The 26,838-nt window shown below is 42.9% G+C and overlaps 2 protein-coding genes across 3 annotated transcripts; one reads left to right on the top strand and one right to left on the bottom strand.

Annotated features, from left to right (window-relative positions):
- Positions 1 to 3,441: 3,441 nt before the first annotated feature.
- On the bottom strand, positions 3,442 to 14,044 carry LOC135557549 (serine/threonine-protein kinase ULK3-like). Of its 2 annotated transcripts, XM_064990918.1 has the most exons (17): positions 13,817 to 14,044; positions 13,458 to 13,599; positions 13,126 to 13,266; positions 12,815 to 12,935; positions 12,404 to 12,499; positions 11,915 to 12,058; positions 11,611 to 11,693; positions 11,065 to 11,220; positions 10,876 to 10,981; positions 10,642 to 10,682; positions 10,382 to 10,484; positions 10,078 to 10,142; positions 9,785 to 9,863; positions 8,719 to 8,759; positions 5,877 to 5,924; positions 5,680 to 5,743; positions 3,442 to 4,689 (listed from the first exon to the last, which is right to left on the bottom strand). In XM_064990918.1, the coding sequence occupies exons 2-17, from the start codon at positions 13,554 to 13,556 to the stop codon at positions 4,673 to 4,675; spliced, it is 1,404 nt and encodes a 467-aa protein (XP_064846990.1). In that variant the 5' UTR covers positions 13,557 to 13,599; positions 13,817 to 14,044; the 3' UTR covers positions 3,442 to 4,672. The 2 variants fall into 2 exon arrangements, with proteins under 2 accessions (XP_064846990.1, XP_064846999.1); XM_064990927.1 differs by lacking the exon at positions 12,404 to 12,499.
- Positions 14,045 to 14,374: 330 nt separating this feature from the next.
- Positions 14,375 to 26,763, top strand: LOC135557547 (threonine--tRNA ligase 1, cytoplasmic-like). The gene is made up of 19 exons (XM_064990902.1): positions 14,375 to 14,725; positions 15,080 to 15,166; positions 15,345 to 15,532; positions 15,782 to 15,905; positions 15,994 to 16,118; positions 16,263 to 16,380; positions 16,549 to 16,613; positions 19,081 to 19,159; positions 19,255 to 19,401; positions 20,382 to 20,480; positions 20,697 to 20,863; positions 21,491 to 21,653; positions 21,856 to 21,993; positions 22,129 to 22,206; positions 22,426 to 22,526; positions 22,878 to 22,982; positions 23,161 to 23,233; positions 25,646 to 25,760; positions 26,003 to 26,763. The coding sequence occupies exons 1-19, from the start codon at positions 14,411 to 14,413 to the stop codon at positions 26,149 to 26,151; spliced, it is 2,436 nt and encodes an 811-aa protein (XP_064846974.1). The 5' UTR covers positions 14,375 to 14,410; the 3' UTR covers positions 26,152 to 26,763.
- Positions 26,764 to 26,838: the final 75 nt, after the last annotated feature.

Raw genomic sequence — 26,838 nt, 5'->3', positions numbered from 1 at the left:
TTTGTAAAAACATTTTAGAGACACGTATTTAGAACAGGGTGATTTCATCTAATTGAATGCCTCCGGTGGCTTCTGAAAAGTAACTGTGTGACTGCTGTGTACCCCTCTTAATACCAGCATTGTGTAATACTTTAGGGATCAGGCCCAGTGTAACTGAAACCCAAGCAGGAATGTTAAGTGTCTGGCTGCACAATACATCTTATTTGGAAGAGAAGGCCAGGACTCTGTGCTCGTTGAGACATTTCAGCTTTAAGTTACTGCTTCCTTTCACACGGTCTAGGAAACTACCAGGTAAATTGTACCTAATTACTTGTGTGTAAATGGCACTTTCTGCGTCAGTGTTGAAAGGTCAGTCACGACTCTTGAGAATGCAGGATTGTGCATTTGGTCGTTTTGCCTTACAGTGCTTCTCAGTTCTCTTGGTCTTCAATGACCTTTTCAGAGAAATAACTATGGAAATATAGCACATTAATGAATGTATCTTTTTTATAACACAGTGAGAATGCAATGGGTGTTTCTGTGTCTACTAATCTCCTAAATCCTGCTAATAATATTTTAGGTAGGTTAGTAGGTAAATATAAATCTTTGGCACAAATAGCTCATAGTAATAATTATTTATTTACAGGTCCTTAACAAACTGTATGGAAGTGTTATGTAATCTAAGTTTGAACGAGTCAAGATGTGGAATTTCAAGTCATGACAGGAAATCTGTGTTCAATTCATAGTTCCTTTGACAATAGACTGACCAAGTCGTCCTCTTCCCATCTTCACCTAAATCAAATTTGATTGGTCACATGCACAGAATACAGCGTGTAGACTTCACAGCGAAATGCTTACTTACGAGCAAGTATTTTGTCTAGTAAATAATGTAATTCTCAACAGACTTTAGATTGTTAAAAAGTGCATTTAGAAGCGGAAGGGAGGGAAAGGGATTCTGTATAGTTGAGGTAAGACCCTCCTAACTTGGCTCAGCCAATCTGTCTAACCATCGCCATGCATCTCAAAGTTGTCCAACTCTAACTCACCCTCACCCTCCTTCAAATCCCCCACTCAGCTTCTGGGAACAAAATCAAAACAAACAGAAGCAGGGGAGCCTTGGGGTGAGTGGGGGACGGCAGAGGGAGGATTTACAGAGGCTGCAGTGTGCTGGAGCCCATTTTCTAAATTATCTTTATTCAACGTTTCTCTGAAACAAACCCCTGCCTGCCCCCAGGTCTAGGAGAGGGGGTGACACAGGGATTTAGGGGAGAGTTTTGTCTCTCATCTGTACAATGTTCTATTCATGATAGCAGTCTACCCACAGTGAATGGTTGATGTGTGTGTGTGTTTGGGGGTTGGGAAGTTGAGGGGTCTTTAGTTCCATACGGATTAACCCCCCCCCCCCTTTTAACTTTAGCTGATGTCAATACAGCTCCACCGTCGTCCCATTAGGAGTACCAACAGAGGCTGATAGAGACCCAGGAGAGGGGGAAAGGGTACAAGTGCTCATGATGGAGCTGAACTGAAATGGAGGCCAATTAAACCCACAATGCCACAGGGCTGTGGTTGGTTGGAAAGGGGGTCAGAGGGGTAAAAGGCATTAGTGGTTGACTATTCAACATTTTGGCATTCTCTTATAGAGTATACCTCCATCTCTACTGGTGCTCCTGCCAGTCCTCTACACGCCCAGCTACTCTGGACTACATTAGGGCTTCCTCGCCTTACGTTATGGAAATGGGCCTGCTGTGTCCTCAGGAGAGGGAACCAAATGGTGACTACATGGCCACGAGACAGCAGTGGGCCTCCAACAGGCAGTGACAGACTCACCAAGACATCCATGAAACCTTAGACTCAGACCACAATGTTATTTGACCAAGTTTTACATTTCAACCCGAACTACAAGTACAGTGCCTTCGGAAAAAAGTATTCAGACCACGTTACTTTTTCCACATTTTGTTACGTTACAGCCTTATTCTAAAATGGATTAAATTGTCAATCTACACACAATATCTCATATTGACAAAGCTATTTTATTTTATTTTAATAGTTGGTAATTTATTAAAAATAGAAAACGGAAATATCACATTTACATAAGTTTTAAGATAATTTATTCAGTACTTTGTTGATGCACTTACGGCAGTGATTACAGCCTTGAGTCTTGGGTTTGACGCTACAAGCTTGGCACATCTGTGTTTGGGGAGTTTCTCCCATTGTTTTCTGCAGATCCTCTCAAGCTCTGTCAGGTTGTATGGGGAGTGTTGCTGCACAGCTATTTTCAGGTCTCTCCAGAAATATTCGATCAGGTTCAAGTCCGGGCTCTGGCTGGACCACACAAGGACATTCAGAGACTTGTCCCGAAGCCACTCCTTGCTTGTTTTGGCTGTGTACTTCGAGACATTGTCCTGTTGGAAGGAACCTTCACCCTAGTCTGAGGTCCTAAGCGCTCATTCTGGAGCAGGTTTTCATCAAGGATCTCTCTGTACTTTGCTCTGTTCATATTTGTTTCGATCCTGACTAGACTCCTAGTCGCTGCCTCTGAAAAACATCCCCACAGCACGATGCTGCCACCACCATGCTTCACTGTAGGAATGGTTACAGGTTTCCTCCAGACGTGACACTTGGCATTCAGGCCAAAGAGTTCAATCTTGGTTTAATCAGACCAGAGAATCTTGTTTCTCATTGTCTGAGAGTCTTTAGGTGCCTTTTGACAAACTCCAAGCGGGCAGTCTTTTACTGAGGAGTGGCTTCCATCTGGCTACTCTACCATTCAGGCCTGATTGGTGGAGTGCTGCAGAGATGGTTGTCCTTCTGAAAGGTTCTCCCATCTCTACAGAGGAACTCTAGAGCTCTGTCAGAGTGACCATCAGGTTCTTGGTCACCTCCCTGACCAAGGCCCTTCTCCTCAGATTGCTCAGTTTGGCAGGGCAGCTTGCTCTAGGAAGGAGTCTTGGTGGTTCGAAACTTCTTCCAATTCAGAATGGAGGCCACTGTGTTCTTGGGGATCATCAAAGCTGCAGATTGTTTTTGGTACCCTTCCCCAGATCTGTACCTTGACACAATCTTGTCTCAGAGCTCTATGAACTCCTTCGACCTCATAGCTTGGATTTTGCTCTGACATGCGCTGTCAACTGTGGGACCTTATATAGACAGGTGTGTGCGCCTTTCCAAATAATGTCCAATCAATTGAATTTACCACAGGGTGACTCCAATCAAGTTGTAGAAACATCTCAAGGATGATCAATGGAAACAGGATGCACCTGAGCTCAATTGAGTCTCATAGCAAAGGGTCTGAATACTTATGTAAATAAGCTATGTCTTTTTTTTGTGTGTCCAAAATGTCTAAAAACCTGTTTTCACTGTCATTATGGGGTATTGTGTGTAGATTGCTGAGGATTTTTATTTAATCCATTTTAGAATAAGGCTGTAACGTAACAAAATGTGGAAAAAATCAAGGGGTCTGAATACTTTCCAAAGGCACTTTAATTTATGAATACAGGCCATAACAACACATTACATACCAATTTTATTTCAATTGAATCAGCCTTTTACGGTAATAAATAATTTATAAAATCATACCCATACAAAATGTTTCAACAAAATCAATACACAATTGTCAGTTCTCAATTCGACAGACATTTCCTGATTAAACAGCAGATCGCCTCCTATGGTACAGTATATTCACAAATACTGAAAGTTCCCTTGAAAGTAGATTCATGCACACAACCTGGCTCACTGAAATCAAACAGAAAGGAAAAGACCCACAACAACAGTAACTGTTAACCTGTCACCAAATGTCCTTGGCAGGCTACTAAAGCAGGCTGAGTTGTGAAGCACGCCTTGACTTCACAGTTGCTACTGTATGCCTTCATCCTGACCGGTGCCAACCCAAAAGTAAATGAAAGTCTACAGAGTAAATAAGGCTGCAGCCGCACCTCTCCAGTTTTCCTCTCATAGTGGTAGAGGCTGCTCCATCAGCAGAGAGAGCGTGGTGAGACTGTGGTCAGGCCACAGAAAATGGATTTAGTTTGTTTTGTGTGTGTGTGTGTGTGTGTGTGCGCACGCGCGTGTGTGTGTGTGTGTGTATGTGGGGCGACAGACGCCAGAAGAGCTTTCCCAAATATGAATGATACATTTCGAAAACTCCCATCAGTTACAGACTACAAACTTGCTATGCTGGGTAGCCATTCTGAGTTCAGGTCACCATCTATTGTGCAACTACAAGCATTTGAGACTCATTATTACTCTTATTCATCCTGCAACATAACACAACAACATGATACAGTACTAGTTTATCATGACAGTACAGTATTAGCATACAAGCTGTCCAGCCTTTCCATATGAATGGTTAGGCAGGAGGGCTTTAAGGCTGAGCAGTGACTGGAGACTCTGACAGTCTTCTGTGTTGTGTTGGTGAGGGGATGCAAGGCTGACAAGCTGCTAGTTGAAGTCCAGGCAGAGTAATAACAGAGTAGATTGTCTCTGACGCCATTGCCTCCATTTCCAGGCTTTCTCATGTTTGTTGGGAAACAACAGCCGTGCGATGATTGAGACTTACGAGTAGGGTGACGCGAGACTACTGAGGCCATGGCCACAGAGACCTGAGGGATTCCTTAGCCTGACCCGTAGAGGTGCAGGGGTCTGGGCCTCCGCAGGCACGATGGACCCTCTCTCTGGTTCCTACTGCCAGGCTGGCTCACTGCACACAGCATGCTGAGGAGGGCGAGCATCGACAGACAGATGTGTTAGAGACGGCATTATCATCATATAGACATGGCTTACCTCAGTACTGATCTGTGAGTAGATTTCTGTTGAGTAATTAAGATTTTGAATGTATTCAATACACATGGCAATAAAAAGGTATAATGGCTTTATTACTGTCCTGTATTATGGGACAAGCTCAGAGACTGAGGCTGTGTACCAAATGGCACCCTACATAGCTCACTACTTTTGACCGGGCTGAACTATGTATGGAATAGGGTGGCATTTAAGATACAGTTGAGAGCATTAGGCCTAGACTTTACTGCTTTGTTTGTAGTTAGCGTAGTAGTAGTTTAAGGTCACCAGCCACAGTCTTGGGCTTTGCTGTGAGTGTGGCCACCGGTGTGTTAAAATAACAGCAACGTAACAAGCCATGTTTATGAAACCTGAATCTGTTCCAAATTCATTGAACCCCCTTTGCACATAATTCCTCTGGAATTTCTAACTCGAAACAGGATATTGTCTGGCTCTACTATATATCAACTAACTCCCTCCCTCGCAGCTAGTGTGTGTGTTGTCCATGTGTGTGCGTTGTGCATTTGTGTGTGTTATGCATGTGTGTGTGTAGTGACTGGGGGGAGTTCTTCTTCTTGGTTCGATCCAAGTCTCGCTTTCACAAGGTGGGTTTTATAAGAGGTCAGAGAGCAGAGCAGCCCAGCGCTATGCAAGACTGAGCTGAAATCAAAGATCCAGACGCTCCCATGGGGAGGCCAGCATGGTAAGAGAGCGGCTTGTGTTTAACTAGTGGAAAAACCTCCACTGAAGGGAAATTTCATTACAGGTGGCCATTTTTCACTTAACCCCTGGTATATCCCACTGACCAGTCTACATAGCTGCAAGCCCCTCTGCTGGGACGTTCTGTGACGCACACCCCTACACCAGCACGTACACAATATCTAAGGGGAAATGTGAATACTATGCTACCCTCACAGGGATACTCACAACTTCTCACAGATTCTGATAGAGGCTCTCTGTCCATTGACACATCTTTTTGGGTCTCCAGCATCTGAAAGACACACAAAAGATGATACGACTCAAAATCATGGACCAAAATGTTTGCTTGGGATTAAACACACTGAGATACAAATACAAACCTACAGGGTTTATATCTACTAAAGTCAAGTCATCGCCATTCCTACCTTGATCTGTTCTTTGAGGTATTCAGCTCTGGTCATTAGGCTCTTGATCTGCAAAGTGAGAGGTGGTGTTAAGCATGTAATCCATCTACAGTCATCCACATTCTCCTATCTATAACGTCTGGTGATGATGAGGGTAGACCAAGGTGGATGGCCTCCTATAATGACCCTTTAAAAGACAGACCTGTTGTGGTAGAGTAATCATCCTGACCGAGACAGAGGCGGCTGCATCCACCCAGACTCCCAACATTTTATATCATATTAACCTCAGCACCAAGGCTGTAATACTATCAAATCACACCCAAAGTAAGATTACAGCTGTAAAATAACATTTATTAACCTTCCAACTATTTCAAGGCTGGTGTTCTTACAGTTGAAGTCAGAAGTTTAAATGTATTTGGCTAATCTGTATGTAAACTCAGTTTTTCACAATTCCTGACATTCAATCCTAGTAAATATTCCCTGTCTTAGGTCAGTTAGGATCACCACTTTATTTTAAGAATGTGAAATGTCAGAATAATAGCAGATAGAATGATTTATTTGAGCTTTTATTTATTTCATCAAGTTTACATTGCCTTTAAATTGTTTAACTTGGATCAAACGTTTCGGGTAGCCTTCCACAAGCTTCCCACAATAAGTTGGGTGAATTTTGGCCTATTCCTCACGACAGAGCTGGTGGAACTGAGTCAGGTTTGTAGGCCTCCTTGCTCGCACACACTTTCAGTTCTGCCCACAAATTTTCTATAGGATTGAGGTCAGGGCTTTGTGATGGCCACTCCAACACCTTGACTTTGTGGTCCTTACGCCATTTTTCCACAACTTTGGAAGTATGCTTGGGGGTCACTGTCCATTTGGAAGACCCATTTGCGACCAAGTTTTAACTTCCTGACTGATGTCTTGAGATGTTGCTTCAATATATCAACATAATTTTCCTTCCTCATGATGCCATCTATTTTGTGAAGTGCACCAGTCCCTCCTGCAGCAAAGCACCCCCACAACGTGTTTTTCGGCTTGCAAGCATCCCCCTTTCTCCTCCAAACATGACGATGGTCATTATGGCGATACAGTTCTATTTTTTTCCCATCAGCCCAGAGGACATTTTCCCAAAAAGTACAATCTTTGTCCCCATGTGCAGTTGCAAACCATAGTCTGGCTTTTTTAATGGCGGTTTTGGAGCAATGGCTTCTTCCTTGCTGAGCGGCCTTTCAGGTTATGTCAGTATAGGACTCGTTTTAATGTGGATATAGATACTTTTGTACCTGTTTCCTCCAGCATCTTCACAAGGTCCTTTGCTGTTGTTCTGGGATTGATTTGCACTTTTCGCACCAAAGTACGTTCATCTCTAGGAGACAGAACGCGTCTCCTTCCTGAGCGGTATGACGGCTGCATGGTGTTTATACTGGCGTACTATTGCTTGTACAGATGAACGTGGTACCTTCAGGCATTTGGAAATTGCTCCCAAGGATGAACCTGACTTGTGGAGGTCTACAATTGATTTTCCCATGATGTCAAGCAAAGAGGCACTGAGTTTGAAGGTAGGCCTTGAAATACATCCACGGGTACACCTCCAATTGACTCAAATGATGTCAATTAGCCTATCAGAATCTTCTAAAGCCATTACATAATTTTCTGGAATTTTCCAAGCTGTTTAAAGGCACAGTCAACTTAATGTATGTAAACTTCTGACCCACTGGAATTGTGATACAGTGAATTATAAGTGAAATAATCTGTCTGTAAACAATTGTTGGCGTCATGCACAAAGTAGATGTCCTAACTGACTTGCCAAAACTATAGTTTTTTAACAAGAAAGTTTGTGGAGTGGTTGAAAAACGAGTTTTAATGACTCCAACCTAAGTGTATGTAAACTTCCGACTTCAACTGTATATGATAAGCCCAGGCATTTTGAAATGGGAATTACAGCCCTGAGTTAAGAAAGGCTGAACTGTGCTCAAGAGATGAACCAACACACATGGAGACCATTCCTAGCTGCAGTCGGGGCTCTTTGTGTTCTCACACACATGCTTTCGATCTGCAGTCCTCCCCAGCATTCGATTATTACAGCTGCATCTGAATTTACTTAAGCCAAGCGCCCATAAAACTTCAAATAGGGAGGTCTATGAGCCCAGCTTTAAATCTCACTCCCTCTGGGGTTTCTTGTTGAAGCATTGTTGTGTGTTGTTGACCTGGTTGCTTGCAAAACAAATGCTCAAAACATGAAAGAATAACTTTCCTTCACCACTGAATATTAATACAGTCAAACTAACTGAAGTAACTGTTGTAAGAGTATACCTCTCCAAATAAATGTCAAGGGAAAGGCTTGGCTATTTCACCTGACCATTGCTCCTGCAGTGGATACCATTATAGTGTCATATGACTGATATATATGTACACCAAACTGCAGTGTCACTGATCTATTACGTTCGTAGCTTTTGTTCAGAGAAACATTCACGTGACTACCAGAGAATGCTCCTGGGTGTTGTGTCGCATATATAGCTATGCTTGTTTGGTCTCAGAGACCTGTGTGTGTGTATGTCTTCAGGTGCTCTGTGCTGTTACGGCGAGCACTGAACCAGGTGCCTCGTCACCCCCTCACCTCACATTCATCCAACCTCACCCCCAGTAACTATCCTCTCATCCACCTCACCTCCAGTAACTCACCTCACATTCTCACCTAAACCCTCTCATCCACCTCACCTCCAGTAACTCACCTAAACCCTCTCATCCACCTCACCTCCAGTAACTCACCTCACATTCTCAACCAAACCCTCTCATCCACCTCACCTCCAGTAACTCACCTCACATTCTCACCCAAACCCTCTCATCCACCTCACCCCCAGTAACTCACCTCACCATGGAGCAGCTCTCTCCGGTGCCCCTGGGCTTCAGCTGGATGACAGACATAGAGGTGGAGGAGAGGGAGAAAGAGAAGGAAGGAGGGAGGGTGGGTGGAGGGAATAGAAAGAGATGGATCACTGCTATCCCAATCACCATGTTTGCACAAGAGTGGGTAATTTACAGAGCCAGTTTGGTTGTGATAGTCCACTGAGGCTCAGGGGGAACCCTTGAAACTGAAGCAGCCTTTCTTCAATTAGCCTGCCTGAGGAGGAGGGGACCAATTCTCCAGCAGCAAGGCATTCTGGGAAGGGAACGTAATCAACCATAGGCTATAGTGACACAAAAGGGACAATGTTTTCTCCTCCCACAATCCCCTTGGTCTCACAGACGTGCCACGGTCCCGATCCCCCTGATCCATCAGGAGATGATTTAATGACTCAAGCCGTTTCTTCTCTATTAAGACAGACAATAGTTTTTATTTGTTTCCAGTGTGTAATAACATTGAGAAATGAACTGTTGGGCTCTCAATGGAAACCAGATGGCAGCGAGCGGCTCTATACCACACACAGGGCGCTGGCACCAGGTCTCATCCAAAGCTCAAAGCTACATCTGGCTCCAGCATCATCCCCATCCCGCCTGCCTGCCTCGCCTCCCTCCACCATTAGAACCATCTCCCAGATGAGGTTATGTAGAGTCAGGGCTAATAGAGACCAGCCTAGAGGACCCTAGTCCACATACAAACACTGAGCCAGAGCGCCGAGGAGAGGAGACCATTATGGGCCACCACTACCACCGTCTCTCTTTAATAACAATAACAGCCAGCCAAAGCTGAGGGCTGGAGACACAGCAGGCACTCAGGGCAGGCTCTGCTGCGGTCTCTGATGTAATACCCTCTTAATTCTGGAGATTGAATTACTATGTTACTCCCAGACTCCCTGCAGGTTTGTAAAATCACACCTGTGTTTATTAGAGTCCATGCAGCAGACACTGTATGTGGCATAGATGACTGACTCATTGTTTTCCACATCTAAAGGACTAATATAGTCTATGTGGGATTTTCAGTAAGCTGACCTTACCTGCCAGGGCTAGCAGTAGTTCTCCCAGACTCTGCTGGTACAGAGCCAGTGTATCATGGTCCTCTATCCCATTCTTCTCCTGGAATGGAATACAAGTGTGTTATGAAAAGGGAAGACGTCTGATCCCATAGCTACAGCCTTCACTATAGCAGCAGCCTTCAATCCATCCTGCTGTAGACAGCATCTACAAGCCACTACCACCCTCCCAGCTCTCTCACTCCTCTCTGGTAGACTCCCCAGAACTCCATCATCATGCCCTGCCCTGCTCATGGTACCCAGTCCCCTCATCTTACCATGGCGATGGCTGTAGATGCCAGCTCCAGAGCAGCCAGCATCCGTGGTTGGTCTCGGGACATCTCTGAGAGGGGGACAGACAGAGAGTAAGGGTTGGACCGGAGGCCTTCTCAGAACATCTTCTCTAGGTACTTCAATACCCAGTTACACTTGATAATGTGCTCCTTCTGGGTCTTATGAATGTGTTATCAAGTCCTTATGAAGGTTCCCTTCAAATAAAGTAGGGTTTAAATTAGGTCCTCTATATAAGGGTCATGAAATATGGTATTCATGATGTACAACGGGTAAAGTTAGCTGTATTACCTCTCAGGATGTCTCTGGTGGACCTGAACTGCTCAAAGCAGAGGCTGTTGTCTGCAGACACCAGAGCTTTCAGCTCCTCTGCCCTGGACACGTACTGACGAACCTGCAGTAGGGGTTTATATTGCTGTCATTCACTTCATTCTATGATGTCATCCGTAGCATGTGTTTTTCATCCATGCCATATGTTACTCAAATAATTTCAGTCCAGCCTTTGGGGTATGAAAATACAATAGACCAAATATACTTTGTGTACTCTGTACCTTTTGTCTAAGGGCATCTTTACGCAGTCTGTCTGTCTCATCTGGAAAGGGGAGAGAAGATAAATTTCTTAGACAGTTACCAATAGTGTTCTGATTATGTCATCCCCAGTTCTGTGAGCTTGTATCACTTTTCAGTTGATGTTGGACTGTGGTACGGAATTAGACATTATATAGATGAGAGACCTGAGAGAAGTTGTGATTGTGGCAGGTAGGGGCAGTGCATGTTGCTCTTACAGTGAATGGCGGGGACAAAGTGCTCCAGTGCGCTGCAGTACAGAGACAGAGCAGCTGATCTATCCCCCTCCTGGTCCTTCTGAACAGCTTTCAGGACCAGATCCGTCTGCAAAAGAAGACAGACAGCGAGTCACACCAACACTCCTAACTCTCTCTCACACACCTGCATGCACCCGCACACACACACACCGCTTTCCCCAGGCTCTCTGCATTGGGCATGTGCTCGAGGTCCACCCAGGGGTGGGAGAAGAACTGAGTGAAGGTGAGGCGGGTGTCAGGGTCCCTGTCCAGCAGCCGCAGCAGTAAGTCCCTGCAGTTCCTGGACACTCTGGCCCCTGCAGGCAGCTGGGACACACAACACAACCAGAGGACCACAATGATTTTATAAGAAGTTGCAAAACATATATTGTGTTATATTGATGATTTTAAATGCAGCGTATCCACTTGTGGCTGGAGTTATATATTTTTTAAATTGTCTAATAAATGATTTCTATCTTCCAACTAATTACACTCTGTCCTGACCACTGGATTGAGGAGGAGACTGTAGAACCCACTCTGGCACAGGAGTGTCCCTTCCAACAAGAAAGCACTGTGAGAAAAGGTTTATTGAGCAAGTGTGCCACCCTGCGGTGGCAAATATACTCACAGGGGAAATAATGATTCTTCTAACAGCAGTCACAGAATGAACAATCATTGCTACCACACATTTCTTTAGATAGATGTAACAGAGCTTACCTCGATGGGCTTGTCACTGCGGATCTTCTCCTCCAGTTCAGCATAGGATCTGGAGGCAAATGGTGCACGGCCAAATAGTGTCTCTACATACAGAAGTAAGAACAACAAATAAATGATAAGAATAGGTGAGAAGGCAATATAAACTTAAACCATCTTTGGCATTCAAAGCAGTAACGTTGAAGTTTGATGTCACTGAAATGTCTGGTTTGTGCTTAAGAGAGCATAGGGTGTTCTTGAGGGGATAGTGTTCTAATTAATTGCATGGAGAGAGGAGATAGTTATCCATATAAATCTGTGCTCTTACCATACAGGATGACTCCCACAGACCAGAGGTCGACCCTGGAGTCATACTGCCTCCGACACACCATCTCAGGGGCCATGTAGAGAGGAGAGCCCCTCAGAGCACTCTGCTCATCCCACGGAGACATGTAACTCGCAAAGCCAAAATCTGACAACAGCATAGGGCAAAAATGTTTTAATGCTCAGTGCCCTAGACTAGCCTCAGTCAAGACTGTGATACACCTGGTAATACTTGTAGCAGCATTACAAAATCCTCTAATGCATGATTCAGTGGTGCAACTGTTGCATTCCATCATTTTAAATGTCACAATTGAAAAGTACAGAGACGGTGCCACCAATAACCTCTGGCATATTGGCACTGCTATGATTTCGCAACTATGATTCATATCACAGTTCCATGGTGATGAAATGCAAGAGATTAATAAAGATAGAAATGTGACCATAAGGAATACTGTATGTAAGTGTGATTGTGGCACTTGGCAGTGTGCTGTACCTGCTAGTTTAAGGACAGAACCACTGAGCAGAATGTTCTGGGGTTTCAGGTCCAGATGGGAGATGTTATGATTATGGAGAAACTGAAGAGCGCAGGCTGTTTTCAGACATGTAGCAAGAAAAGAGAGAGTAAGAGAGAGAGAGAGTGCCTTATTGCTGTTGGTCCCACCATTTTTTGTTATATGTATACTTTGACAATGTAAGTCATTTAACTTGCCAAGTCAATAAAGTCTTCTGAATTGAATTGATTTCAGTGGGGGAGAGAGAAAGAGAGAGAAATAGTGGGAGAGAGAGAGAGAGAAAGAGAGAGAGAGTGGGAGAGAGAGAGAGAACTGCTCAACATCATTAAATAGTGCTCTAAAGAATGTAGGTTACTTATACCCAACGCACCACTGACTCTGGTGTGACTCACCTATCTGCTGCAGGAAGAGCCGAGCCACCCTCTCAGGTAGCAAGCGCCTACTGTGGATGAAACGGGACAGGTCCCCACCAGAACACCACTCCAGGATCAGATAGATGTTTTCACTGTCCCACTGACCAATGGCAGAGAACACGGTTAGACTCAATTCACTCAGACAAGGATATGAAATGTAGCCTGCTGAGTCCCAGATCAGTTTGTGCTGTCTTGTCTGACAAGCAATGTGGGAGTCAGGTTAGCCTGTATGAAATGTACTTATATGAGTGGGGATGGGCTGATTATTAAATATTAAACTGATTGTAAACCTGGAAGTCCTTCAGCTGAACAATGTGAGGGTGGCGAACAGTTTTCAGGATCTCTATCTCAGTCAGCAGGTTCTCCATAGACACCTTGTTCAGAGTCTTCTTCCCAACCACCTTCACTGCTACCACCTCCCGGTTGTCCCCCTGCACACACAGATCCAGTAGACTGAACAATGCTCTAGTCTGGGACATGACATCAGTTTGGAAGCCAGGCTACAGGGCCAGTCTCAAAACTCTTAATTTCTATTAAGGAAGTTGCTACTATTTACTTGTATTGTTTATGCAAGTAGTTGTGCTTATAGGCTAGCTAACTCGGTCGACAACGAATGGCGTACCTTTCTGTAAGCTTTGTAAACTGTCGCATAGGTGCCACTGCCCAGCCTCTCAGTGAGAATGAAATCAGCCAGTTTCGGTGGGGCGAAGCTCGAAGCCATGATGATGATGTTCACAGTTACATCAAAGTTGCTGCAAAGTGCACTGGAACATATATAGAGGAAGTTAGTCTTTCATTCAAATATACCTACAAAATAAATGCTTAACGTTACATCTGACCAGACTGAAGTGAAACAGACACGACAACAATAATGGCTGTTGCAGCTAGGTGCTAGCTTGTACAGTACTACATAGCAATTATTTTGAACTCAGCCCATCTTCTATACTTCTCAGAAATTTGTATATTTAGACAAATATTTACCGTCATTCATAAATACTGCCGAATTTGCAGAATGATTCTTCTTCTTCAAAGTTGTATTGACAGACTACACCTATTGGTGTACAGGGTATTGACACCAAAAATATTTAAATTTCGGGAAAGAGGGCGACATAAAACAAAAATGTAACAACCATCCCACTCCTTCAGTTACATTCAAATCACATCCATACACAGACTCCGGTGCCTGTGAGTTGCAGAGTGCTAGCTCGCTCCACTGTGAACGTGCTGTCGTCGTCAGCTGATCAAAACACGCCGATGCTCCAAACCATGGCACGTTGTTCGACTGCCCTCTACCGGTTTGATATTTAATACTCGGCCTTATCTGTAAAGGCAGTCCAGAGAAGACAATCTCACATTTATTGAAATAGTAATCAGTAATTGCTACAGTAAAACTCTTACTGTGTATGTGGCTTTTACAATAGCAGCATCAAGCCGACATTAACTGACTGTTCTAAATGTGAAAGGTACAACACAAAAGTAAAGCTCAAGAGGGCGCTATGACTCCATTCCCATTCACTGTTGATGACAGGAAGACCCTATTCCCAGTTGCTGATGAAATAGAATAGTAATTTAAAGATGGCGGAGTGCATGGCAGCACGTTTGACCGCGCAAGAGGAGCAGATAGAGCTCCTCACTCGGGAATTTAGCCTCCTACGAGACGGGTTAAATGGTGGTCCAGAGGTCGCCAGCATTCTCGCCAGTTCTCTGGAGTTGGAGAGTTTACGGAGCGAGAACGAGAAGCTCAAATTTCGTCTCGTGCACCTCCGCCGGGGTCTCCAGGAAGAGCTCGCCCTGGAGGGGCAGGGCAAGAGGGGCACAAACAAAAGACTGGAGAAGAAGACGGGGAAAGAACAACAACAGCCAAAGAACCGCAATTATGATAATAATAAGGTAGCGAGCTAACCACCTTAGTGCATGTAAATTGTGTGGCTGTTGTATGTGGCCTGTAGCTTCCATGGCCACAGTCATAATTATGCCTAAACCCCGCCCATGTATACAATATATCTTGACATTTGATTTTAAACCTAACCACGTTGCCAACCTTTTGCCTAACCCACCCCTGCCCCTGGTCTCGAAATTGGTTGACAGCTCTGTGTAGTCCCCTGAACATGCTTATGGAATATCATATGGATATAAGACAACAGATACGTATTGTGGTTTACACTAAGTGTAATGTCAATGACAATATTTGCATGTTTTTTGCTCTCCAATAAACCAAACTTTTGATTTTGCTCCTCTGTGCAGGCAGCAACTCATGAGACCAAACCTGTTGTTGATAAGAACAACAAGGAGAAGCCAGAGAAGGCACAGGGAGGGTGCAGTGGCAGAGAGGTACTGATTAGGAACATTACCTCCCCAAAGGTTCAATATCCTTTACATCTATTCTAGAAGTCCCATGCATTCAATCAAGAGTTCCTTCAAAGTTGTGCAATATCCTTACCAATACCCAAATAATTCCCCCCAGCTTCTTTCCCTAAGTTCTTATAAATCACCATGTTACTCTTTCCAGCTGAAACCGTGGCCTGGCTACATCTCGGACCGCATGCGGCTGTATGAGGAACTGAAAAGGGAGAGTGATGCCCTGCTGGCCAGGCGAGCAGCAGACAGCCAGCCCATCACTGTGGAGCTGCCAGATGGACGCAGGGTGGAGGGTCAGGCCTGGGTCACTACCCCCTACCAGCTGGCCTGTGGCATCAGGTGAGGGATCTGGAGCTTATCTTGGACCATGATATCCCTGTCCCATATCTTTTTTTGTGCTGTGCAGTCAACTCATATGGCCATTGTCATGGCAAAAACGTCCGTAGAAGTTGGCAGCATAAACAATTCTGGGACAAGGAGGATCATGATGTTACTTGGAGACATCAGTTGCACCCTTCTGTCTTTGCCATTGTTTGTAGCAACACATGAGATCTATGTGGTGATGGTGGTATATCGTATTTCTCCCAGTCAGGGCCTGGCTGACAATGCAGTGATTTCCCAGGTGAACGGGGACCTGTGGGACCTGGATAGACCTCTGGAGAAGAGCTGCTCACTGGAGATCCTGCGCTTTGACAATGACAATGCCCAGGCTGTGAGCATAATGTGCCCTCTGGGCTACCATACTCTCTATAGTCTTTGTTCTTGGAGGTAGTAACAGATGTTTCCGCTCCTTGTTTCAGGTGTACTGGCATTCCAGTGCTCACATCCTTGGTGAGGCCATGGAGCGTTTCTATGGAGGCTGTCTGTGTTATGGGCCACCCATTGAGAATGGCTTCTACTATGACATGTTCCTCGAAGGACCCCAGTAAGCATCTATCGTTGTTAAGAAAAAACAGGCTTACTTTATAAAGTAATGAGCAGAAATGATACAGAGCTGGTGTAGTGAGTAGCCTATGACAGGAGTGTTGTTACTGAGGGTTCTGTTTGACCTGTGTCCTGTCCTGGCCAGGGGTGTGTCGAGTACAGAGTTTGAGTATCTGGAGGCGCTGTGCAAGTCTGTGGTGAAGGAGAAACAGCCCTTCGAGAGGCTGGAGGTCAGCAAGGAGACCCTACTGAAGATGTTCAAGGTGAGATGAGGACCTCTGCACTACATTGGCATCTCTCCACCCTCTGGTGAAAGATTGTAGCTCGATTATATAATGTGTTATAGAGGTTTCCTTTTCATTGGGGTTGTGAGTAGATCGGCAGAAATTGGTATTTATTTTTTTCCTATCGGTTTGCGTCCATATTTTCAGTACAACAAATTCAAGTGTCGCATTCTGAATGAGAAAGTCACCACACCCACTACAACAGTCTACAGGTAAGCAGCTCTTGATGTTTAGTTGTAAATCACTGAATATTATTTGGTGTACAGAAACTATTCAGAAGACTGGTTTAACATGTTGGTGAAGAACAAAAATAGGACTGCACTCCGGTAAATTAACTTAAATTGACATTTTTATTGCTGCACAAACGTTTCGGGTATGAGCCCTTCAGCGTGCAAGGCAATAGCAATCAATGTCACACCAAGAAGACTACACAGGTGGGCATAATTATAAATTCAGCCAGTATTGGCCCAATCAAGAGATCCCAGCAGAGGGAGCTGTGGGGGAAACATGACCATCAAATAGAGATCTATAGACATGCAATACCAATACATGATGTCATTACCTAAATTTTTAGCATATTTATAACCTACTACAAAAAAAACAAAAAGACCATTCCTCATTAAAGGTCTGCTGGGATAAGAGTGGCCAAGCTGTCTATCCAATATGTCTCTCATTGGAGATGTAATTTATTTCTATCTCTTATCCTATGTGGTGCTTTCACCAATTCAATGCCCATATAAAGTAAGGCACTTAAGTTCATGATTATTGCTGTTGAAATTTCTGGCAACAGGTAATTATTTTTCCATCATGGTTTCAAATGGAGCTCTTATGCTCACATATCATTGTCTTAAGTTCCTGTTTGGTCTTACCCACAACATTAAAGTCACAGGAACACACTTAAGTAGATATACAACATATTTTGTGTTACATGATATTCTACCTCAAACCTTTATCCTCCCACTCAAATGGGGATGGATAAGAGAGTTCCCTCTGATCATGGCATAACAGTGGACAGTTGTGACAAGGAAACTGCCATCAGGAATGGTAGAGATGAAATGCAATGCTTTTTAATTAGGCAAATCTGACTGTACTAAACAATCCTGTAAATTTGAGTGTCTCTTATAGCCAAACCTTGGGAGGGATTCAAACTAGAGGTCGACCGATTAATCGGAATGGCCGATTTCAAGTTTTCATAACAATCGGAAATCGGTATTTTTGGGCACAGATTTGCCAATTTAAAATTATTATTTAAAAAAAATATCTTTTACTTAACTAGGCAAGGCAGTTAAGAACACATTCTTATTTTCAATGGTAACCCACCGTTTCTTAGGCTAACTGCCTTGTTCAGGGGCAGAACGACAGATTTTCACCTTGTCAGCTCGGTGGATCCAATCTTGCAATAGTTAACAGTTAACGAGTCCAACGCAATAACGACCTGCCTCTCTCGTTGCACTCCACAAGGAGACTGCCTGGTACGCAAATGCAGTAAACCAAGGTAAGTTGCTAGCTAGCATTAAACTTATCTTATAAAAAAAAAAAATCAATCATAATCACTAGTTAACTACACATGGTTGATGATATTATCTAGCGTGTCCTGCGTTACATATAAGTATCTGACTGAGCGGTGGAAGGCAGAAGCAGGCGCGTAAACATTCATTCAAACAGCACTTTCGTGCGTTTTGCCAGCAGCTCTTCGTTGTGCGTCAAGCATTGCGCTGTTTATGACTTCAAGCTTATCAACTCCCGAGATGTGGCTGGTGTAACGGAAGTGAAATGGCTAGCTAGTTAGCACGCACTAACTAGAGGGACGGAAGCTATACTGTTACACTGGCAATACTAAAGTGCCTGTAAGAACATCCAATAGTAAAAGGTTAATGAAATACAAATAGTATAGAGGGAAATAGTCCTATAATTCCTATAATAACTACAACCTAAAACTTCTTACCTGGGAATATTGAAGACTCATGTTAAAAGGAACCACCAGCTTTCATATGTTCTCATGTTCTGAGCAAGGAACTGAAACGTTAGCCTTCTTACATAGCACATATTGCACTTTTACTTTCTTCTCCAACACTTTGTTTTTGCATTATTTAAACCAAATTGAACATGTTTCATTATTTATTTGAGGCTAAATTAAATTTATTGATGTATTATATTAAGTGTTCATTCAGTATTGTTGAAATTGTCATTATTACAAATAAAATAAAAAATTGTCCAATTAATCGGTATCAGCTTTTTTGGTCCTCCAATAATCGGTATCAGCGTTGAAAAAAATCATAATCGGTCGACCTCTAATTCAAGCGGCTTTACCAAAGGTAGGGTCGCTGCGTAATATGTGCAAATGTCTATTAACCACTTCCTTGATCGACTTTGAAATGGGACTGAAGGTCAACACAAAATTTAAGAGGGAGGAGAGGGATTCCTTTGATGTGGTTGCAATAATGCATTCCATTCAGTTTGTCTTACTTAACAGAATTGTCCAATAATTCTTCTTCATAGCCTCTTGTTTTGAATCCTTCACATAAATCTTTGTAATGTACATCAAATTCTAAATCGGTCACAAATGTGCCTAATGCGAGGGATTTGTCTATAATATATTATGGTAAACTATTTTTTTGAATGAATTTGAAGACCCTCACTGGTCCATGCCCTGCTAAAATTAGTTTTCTACTGTTTTAGATGTGGGCCTCTGATTGACCTGTGTCGTGGGCCCCATGTAAGACACACAGGAAAGATTAAAGCCTTGAAGATCTACAAGGTTTGTGATGCACACACAGACTACAATATCCAATCACTTCTTAAGGTGAAAAACAGTGTCATATTATCTCCACTCCATTCCTGTAATATCGACAGAACTCTTCTACGTACTGGGAGGGCCGTTCAGACATGGAGACCCTTCAGCGTATCTACGGCATCTCCTTCCCAGACTCCAAGATGCTGAAAGAGTGGGAACGCTTTCAGGAGGAGGCTAGGAACAGAGACCATCGGAAGATTGGAAAGGTTAGTCCTCACTGTGGGGGGGGGGATCACTTTGGGGGTTGACTGAGGAAGACAACAAGTTGGTTTAGGTGTTTTGGTTTTCTGAACACAGCCATTGAAATAGACCCTCAATTAATATAATGATATAATATGTTCATATATACTGAACAAAAATAGTAGCCAGTATACACCTCCAAATTTTCAGAATGAATCTAAGAAAACTAAAGAAATCTGTTATTAATTTTGATGTTTTTGCAGAGGAGATCTTAGTTGCGCAATTTTACATCTAACTAAGATGTTTTGGTGCAGTGTTTCTCAATGAAAAAATGTACATAAAAACGAGTCATCTCTAGTTGAATGACAACAGACTTTATTGAAGAATCCCTAAAGTTGACCACTCATGGACGAAGGGGCGTATACTTTGGCTTTCGAAGTTCGGCTGCCCCCGAAAAAAATGTTGTGTGCCTGAACAGCCGAAAAAACCCTTACCGAACTCCAAAACTAACACAAACATAATATCTGAGTGGACGCTTTAAGCTCTGTGTGCTTACTGTTGTTGCTTGGTTGTTCCTGTGGGGGGTGCTGTGTGTCTAACTGCATGATGTATCAGTGAGCCATACTATGTGAGCTCCAGCTGGTCCTCAGGCAGACTGGATCTATCCTCCCTGCGGGAGACACAGATGGCAGCAGCCCCACAGCCCGGCCATAACTGATTACAACAGTTATTAAACCATGGACTCATTGCTGCTTTTATTTTAATTGTTGTTATCCAGGGGGACAAAGTCTAAAGTCAATTTGAAACATGTTACTCCTATGATGGTGTGATCCTTTTCATTTAGATGTTGAAGGTTTAGAAGTAGAGGGCATGTCTGTGGGTGTCGTTCATGCACAGATTTGCTGTCATTTGATTTAACATGTTCCCAACAGAGAGGAGGAGCTGCCTCACTATCTGTCAATCTGTGAAGTCTTTAAGCTTACACTATGTCTCTACTGTACAACAGGAACAGGAACTGTTTTTTTTCCATGACCTGAGCCCTGGCAGCTGCTTCTTCCTCCCGCGTGGAGCCTACCTGTACAACACACTCACTGACTTCATCAGGGTAAGACGAGACCAACCAGCCTCAAACACCTACACCTGGTCACAGCCAAAAAGCAGAGAAGCAATCTGCCCATCTTCTGCCAAGATACAACAATACCCACCTGTAGAGTTCCTAATTACAGCATGTTCATGGACTACTTTGATGCGTTGTAACTGAAAGAATGCTGAAGTTAAGTACCACTCAGTCTTGCTGTGATCTGGTGAATGTACTTTGCAGGAGGAATACTGTAGAAGAGGTTTCCAGGAGGTGGCCTCTCCTAACATCTATAACAGTAAGCTGTGGGAGACTTCAGGCCACTGGCAGCACTACAGCGACAACATGTTCTCCTTCCCAGTGGAGCAAGACATCTTTGCACTGAAGCCCATGAACTGTCCTGGACACTGGTAGGTACATTTGTTGGCTATTGGGACAATTTCCCGGACATGTGTCAAGCCTGGCCCTGGACAAAAAAATCAACTCCGTGTCCTTGTGGTTAGTGTCCTCCCTGAGATTGGAAGGTTCAGTTTAATCCCCAGCCAAGTTATAACAAAAACTGTAAAAATGGGACCCAATGTGTCTGCTTGGAACTCAGCATTAGGAGATACATTGGGGGTAAGGCCCCACCATAGACTAGCGTTGTCTCCATTGCGTGTACTTCTACATCAAGCTGCCTCAATATCGCAATATCTATCAGGGAAATATCCATGGCTATAATAGCTACAAACCTTTAGTTGCTTCTCCTGTTTCTGCAGGAGAAATCAATGTAAGGCTACTTGATTACTTACTAGACTAAAAACCATGCTCAATGGAGAATATCAACTGAAATGACTTTACTCCAAGACTAGGCTTAACCTTTGTCTGGGAAAGGTGTTATGTTATTGGTTAATATGAAGGTATGATGGTTTATAAGGAAGGGACTATCAAAGCATTTATGTAACCTTCTCCCATTGCTTCAACTGCATATCTTCTCATCCATCACCCTCTTTTTCCATCCACCTTCTCCTGGATCCTCCCATCCTCTTCTTTCTCAGTCTGATGTTCAGCCACAGACCTCGGTCATGGAGGGAGCTGCCTCTGAGACTGGCTGATTTCGGAGTGCTCCATAGGAACGAGCTATCAGGGACACTGACCGGCCTTACGAGGGTGCGCCGCTTCCAACAGGATGACGCTCACATCTTCTGCACCATGGAACAGGTAGGTGACCAGACTAGCTATTGAAGAGGAACATCTTATTAAAGTTACTTCGTACCAGGGTTGGGGTCAATTTCAAATCGGGAAGTAAATGGACATCTCTGTTCCAATTTTCATAATATTTTCTTGAAATGGAATCCCTGCTGGGTACTTAACCTCCTTGCCATTCAGATGACCCTCTGTATTCCCTTTCTCTCTCCTGCAGATTGAGTCTGAGATGAAGGGCTGTCTGGACTTCCTCCGCTGTGTCTATGACGTCTTTGGCTTCTCTTTCCAGCTGCACCTTTCAACCCGTCCAGAGAAGTACCTAGGAGATATCACTGTCTGGAACCAGGCTGAGAAGGTACAATTAAACATGCGTGTCCATAAAATATTCCTAAAATGTTGCATAAGGAAACACAATTTTAAAGAATGACTTGCACGAAATGGCCCAGGATATATTTGAATTGTATGTTAAATGATTCCCTCTGTTTGAAAGCAACTGGAGAACAGCCTGAATGAGTTTGGGGAACCATGGAAACTAAACCCCGGAGATGGTGCTTTCTATGGGCCCAAGGTTTGTATTACAACACCTGATATTTCCTTGCTATACATTTTCTTCACCCCTGCAATTAAATAAGGTCTAGAATTCTCAGGAAATCAATGTAATTAAAGTTTTGTAGCTATTATCGCCATGGATATTTCCCTGATAGATATTGCATTCCCCCTTCAATGAAATAAGGTCTAAAACTCTCAGGAAGGAAAATCATGTAATACTTTTGTTGTGCCATTTCAGATTGACATTAAGATCAAAGATGCTATTGGCCGGTATCATCAATGTGCAACCATTCAGCTGGACTTCCAGCTTCCCATCCGCTTTAACCTGACCTTTGTGGGGTGAGTGAGTCACCTAATCAAACTAGTCATGACACAATGCTGAGTCTGTATCCTGTTATAGGAAGCAAGTTTAGTCATTAATCCCTCCAATACGAGTTCTTACCTGAATACTTTGTACTAGACAGTTGATTTAAAAGTCCTTTAAAGTTGGATTTTTAATTAGGTAGAGAACATTATGAAGCTGTAAACAACTGTATAAATTATATTCAAAAAGATGTTTGACCAGTAAGACATCTCGATGAGACTCACTTCTACAAATAAGGTTGAATAAATAATAGTTAAATACGTAGTTATAATTGAGCATGAAGTGGTGCTGTGACTGATATTGATGTTGAATCCTGTGACATGCAGAAAGGACGGGGATGACAAAGCGAGACCGGTCATCATCCACCGGGCCATTCTGGGCTCTGTGGAGAGGATGATAGCCATCCTCACTGAGAACTACGCTGGGAAATGGTGAGTAGCAAAGAGGACCAATGAATTTGTTTAGTGTTACATAAGATGCAATCATAGACTGGAAAATAAGTCATATATATATATATATGATGATTTTCTGCTCTTAAATGTCTTCATTGTGTGTATATATAGTGTTTTGATTTGCTACTTATCCAGCCATATTGTGTTTCTTCTCCAGGCCCCTCTGGCTGTCCCCACGTCAGGTGATGTTTGTACCTGTCAACCCTACCTGTGAAGAATATGCCAAGAGGGTAATCCGAGCCTTCTATTTCTCAAACTTGTCTTCCTTTCATATTTCTACAGTTTATGATCAGGGCCGGATTAAGAAATCATAGGCCCTCCCCCTTCCCGGCACACCATTTTCTGTAAACAAATCAAGATGCAAATTCAATGCGTTGTAAATTTAGTGTTGAAGAAAAAGCCTCTTTATAATAAAGTCATAACGTTTGTCATGTGGCATAGACTACAGTTGAGCAGAGGCATTTTTAGGATTTCCACACAGTGACAGCATTATTTTAATCAGGATCTGAAAAAAATCTGCCTTTTACATGACAGAAGACAACTGAATCTTTTTTAATACCACACAAATGACCAAAATGAGTGGCTACTCTGACAAAACTGAGATCATGCTGGTCTTGAATTCAAACAAAAACCCAGGCCAATGAAGCGACACACAGATTGTATAATATTAGGAGTAAATAAATAAAGTAGGCTTCTAAATAACATGTCCAGTGACTCAACTAATGAAGATTAAACTATAAGCCACTCACGGTGATTGGCTATTGCCATGACGAGCACATCGGCTATCTCAAGATGAGCTACTTTGAAAAACAGTGCTGCTGTTCGCAAACAATTAGGAGTTGAGAATAATTTATTTGTTTTGGTTCTACAGATTAGTCTTCTCTTTTCAGCAGTAGGCAAACTGTATGTTTTTCCAGCAATTGTATTTTGAAATCTGCAAAAGGCAAACCGACAGCTGCAACCAACCATAAAAATATAATCCATAGATGGCAGTTCCCATTAGTCAGAACTGACATCCATTGCTAGTGTACCCATGAGTTTAACAGTCAAATTGCCAGGGTAAGAGGTTAAAAACCCCTTCTATGGATTATATGTCAATGGCCACAATGCAAAAAGCTGTATATTTGGTGCGCATGCTGTCCAAACGGCAGCCTTCCTGACTGTAGGCATACCGGTAAATATCAAAATAAAGGAAACACTTCAGTAAACAAGAGATTCATAGTATATGATATGGTTTGGGGTGCAGTTTCTTTTTCATGGTTTATGTCCACTTGTAAAATCTATGCCAAGGCGCATTGAAGCTGTTCTGGCAGCTTATGGTGGCGCAACACACTTAAGACACTTTATTTTGGTGTTTTCTTTATTTTGGCAGATACCTGTATGTGCATGTGATAAAAATGTATCCTGTTATTGTTTTACACTATTGATCCTCTATGGCTAAATTATGCTCAGTGGTGTATTTTAAAACATTGAGAGTAGCTCCTGTGGTTGGATAAAGTATAATTTAAAGAAAAAAATCGGGGCGTGGACCAGTCAGTATTTTTATTTTTTTTACTTTTATTTTACTCGGCAGGTCAGTTAAGAACAAATTCTTATTTTCAATGACGGCCTAGGAACAGTGGGTTAACTGCCTGTTCAGGGGCAGACCGACAGATTTTGTACCTTGTCATCTCTGGGATTTGAACTTTCAACCTTTCGGTTACTAGTCCAATGCTCTAACCACTAGGCTACCCTGCCGCCCCGGTATGACCACCATTTGCCTCATCCAGTGCGACATCTCCTTTGTATAGAGTTAATCAGGCAGTCGATTGTGGCCTGTGGAATGTTGTCCCAGTCCTCTTCAATGGCTGTGCGAAGTTGCTGGATATTGGCCGGAACTGGAACACTGTCGTACACGTAGATCCAGAGCATCTCAAACATGCTCAGTGGGTAACTATGCAGGCCATGGAAGGCCTTTTGTCCCCAGCACAAGGTGGACCTGTGTAATGCTCATGCTGTTTAATCAGATTCTGTCAGGTGGATCAATTATCTTGGCAAAGGATAAATACTAACAGGGACGTACAGAATTTGAGAAACTTTTTGTGCGTATGGAAAATGTCTTGATCTTTTGTTTCAGCTCGTGAACATGGGACCAACACTTTATATGTTGCGTTTTTATATTTTTCTTCAGTGTAATATTATTATTTTTACAGGCTTGGGCCCAGCCCTGACTCACACAATTGACCAGTCACATTTATTTATGCAGTTACCCAATAAAGGCAGGGGCCTCTTACCTCATTTCCTTCCCCATCTGATGATTGGCAGAGCGGCAGCAGCAGGCTGTCAACACTTATTGAGAGCGGGCTGATGAGTCCTATTGTGGTTTGTGGTTGTAGTGAATATATTTTTTAAATGATGCATGTATAATATACTCAGTATATTCTTTGTTTTTTGTTTAAAAAAAAATATTTGCCTCTTGGACCCCCCATGGATCTGGGCCCAGGGGCTTCAGCCCCGGGAAGCACCTGAATTAAGCTGGCCCTGTTCATGATGCTGCACATTCATCATTGTCTATCATTATATGAACCTGCATGTCTGTTGCCAGTTCCATTTTATCAGTTCATCTTCGTTATTTTTTACTGAGTGGTAATTCTGTCCTTCAGATGTGTAAACAGTTTGTGGAGGCTGGATTCATGGCAGATGCTGATCTCGACTCCAGTTGCCTCTTAAACAAGAAGATCCGCAATGCCCAGTTAGCCCAGTACAACTTCATCCTGGGTAAGAAGGATTACGATGGTAGATTTTTTTTTAGCCATTCATATATTCATGACTTTTGCCATCACAATGTTTGCTAGTAAATCCCCTCAAATATTTTCAGATTTCTTTCAGCTGCCAAAAACATGATTGTATTCATCACTACTGAAATGTTGTTGAAAATGCGAATGTGTTAGGGCAGCTGTGTGTGTTGTGATTTGGCAGTGTGGGGACTATGAGCTTCTTTGTGCTTTGTGTCTTGGCAGTGGTCGGTGAGAAAGAGAAGCTGACTAACAGTGTGAACGTACGTACGAGGGACAACAAGGTTCATGGAGAGCTGTCTGTCTCTGAGGTGCTGGCTCGCCTGACCCTGTTGAAAGAGTCACGCTGCCGGAATGCTGAGGAGGAGTTCTGAGGAGAGATAATTTTCTTTCACAAAAGAATAACAAAATAGACATTTTATGTGAATGCAATAGGTCTGTGTTAGAAGTATGAACATGGAAAGGGGTAGATTAAATGTATTGATATGTTTGAAAATATTATATATTTTCTACTCACTCGACAGACCCTTTCTGTATTGTGGGTAGTTTATGTATGTTTCTTTGATTGTCTAATCAATTTGAAAGAATAGTGCAGGATGTGAGAAACAATATCGGGGATCATGTATTTGGTACAGTAGTGCAGGGTTTCCTAAATGTGATTTTTTTTTGCCATAGCACCACACAGCTGATTCAAATAAATTGGTTATTTGAATCAGCTGTGGCAAAAACCAAAACGTGCACCCATAGGGGGGCCCCAGCACCGAGTTTGGGAAACCCTGCAATAGTGTATGAAAGACCATGCAATAATATTTTTTTTAACACTAATCTGAAGGATAGAATGTGGATGAAAGAAGATGTCATGAGAATATTATTTATTGGGTTGTTGAAAGAAGGTTTCAATGTAAGCCAAATAACACTTTTGGGAAATATTACATAAAATCATGAAGTAGCTCTGGGTTGTACCTTGGAATAAAATATTGCCTCAACGTTTTGCGTATCCTTCATTATCTTATTATTCATTGTAGATGAAAGTAATTATCATTATTCTTCATCTGACAAAA

This window comes from Oncorhynchus masou, chromosome 2 (genome assembly GCF_036934945.1).
Source record: "Oncorhynchus masou masou isolate Uvic2021 chromosome 2, UVic_Omas_1.1, whole genome shotgun sequence".
Taxonomy (NCBI): domain Eukaryota; kingdom Metazoa; phylum Chordata; class Actinopteri; order Salmoniformes; family Salmonidae; genus Oncorhynchus; species Oncorhynchus masou.
The sequence above is the reverse complement of the archived record's forward strand: the minus strand, read 5'-3'. Positions and strand labels throughout refer to the sequence as shown.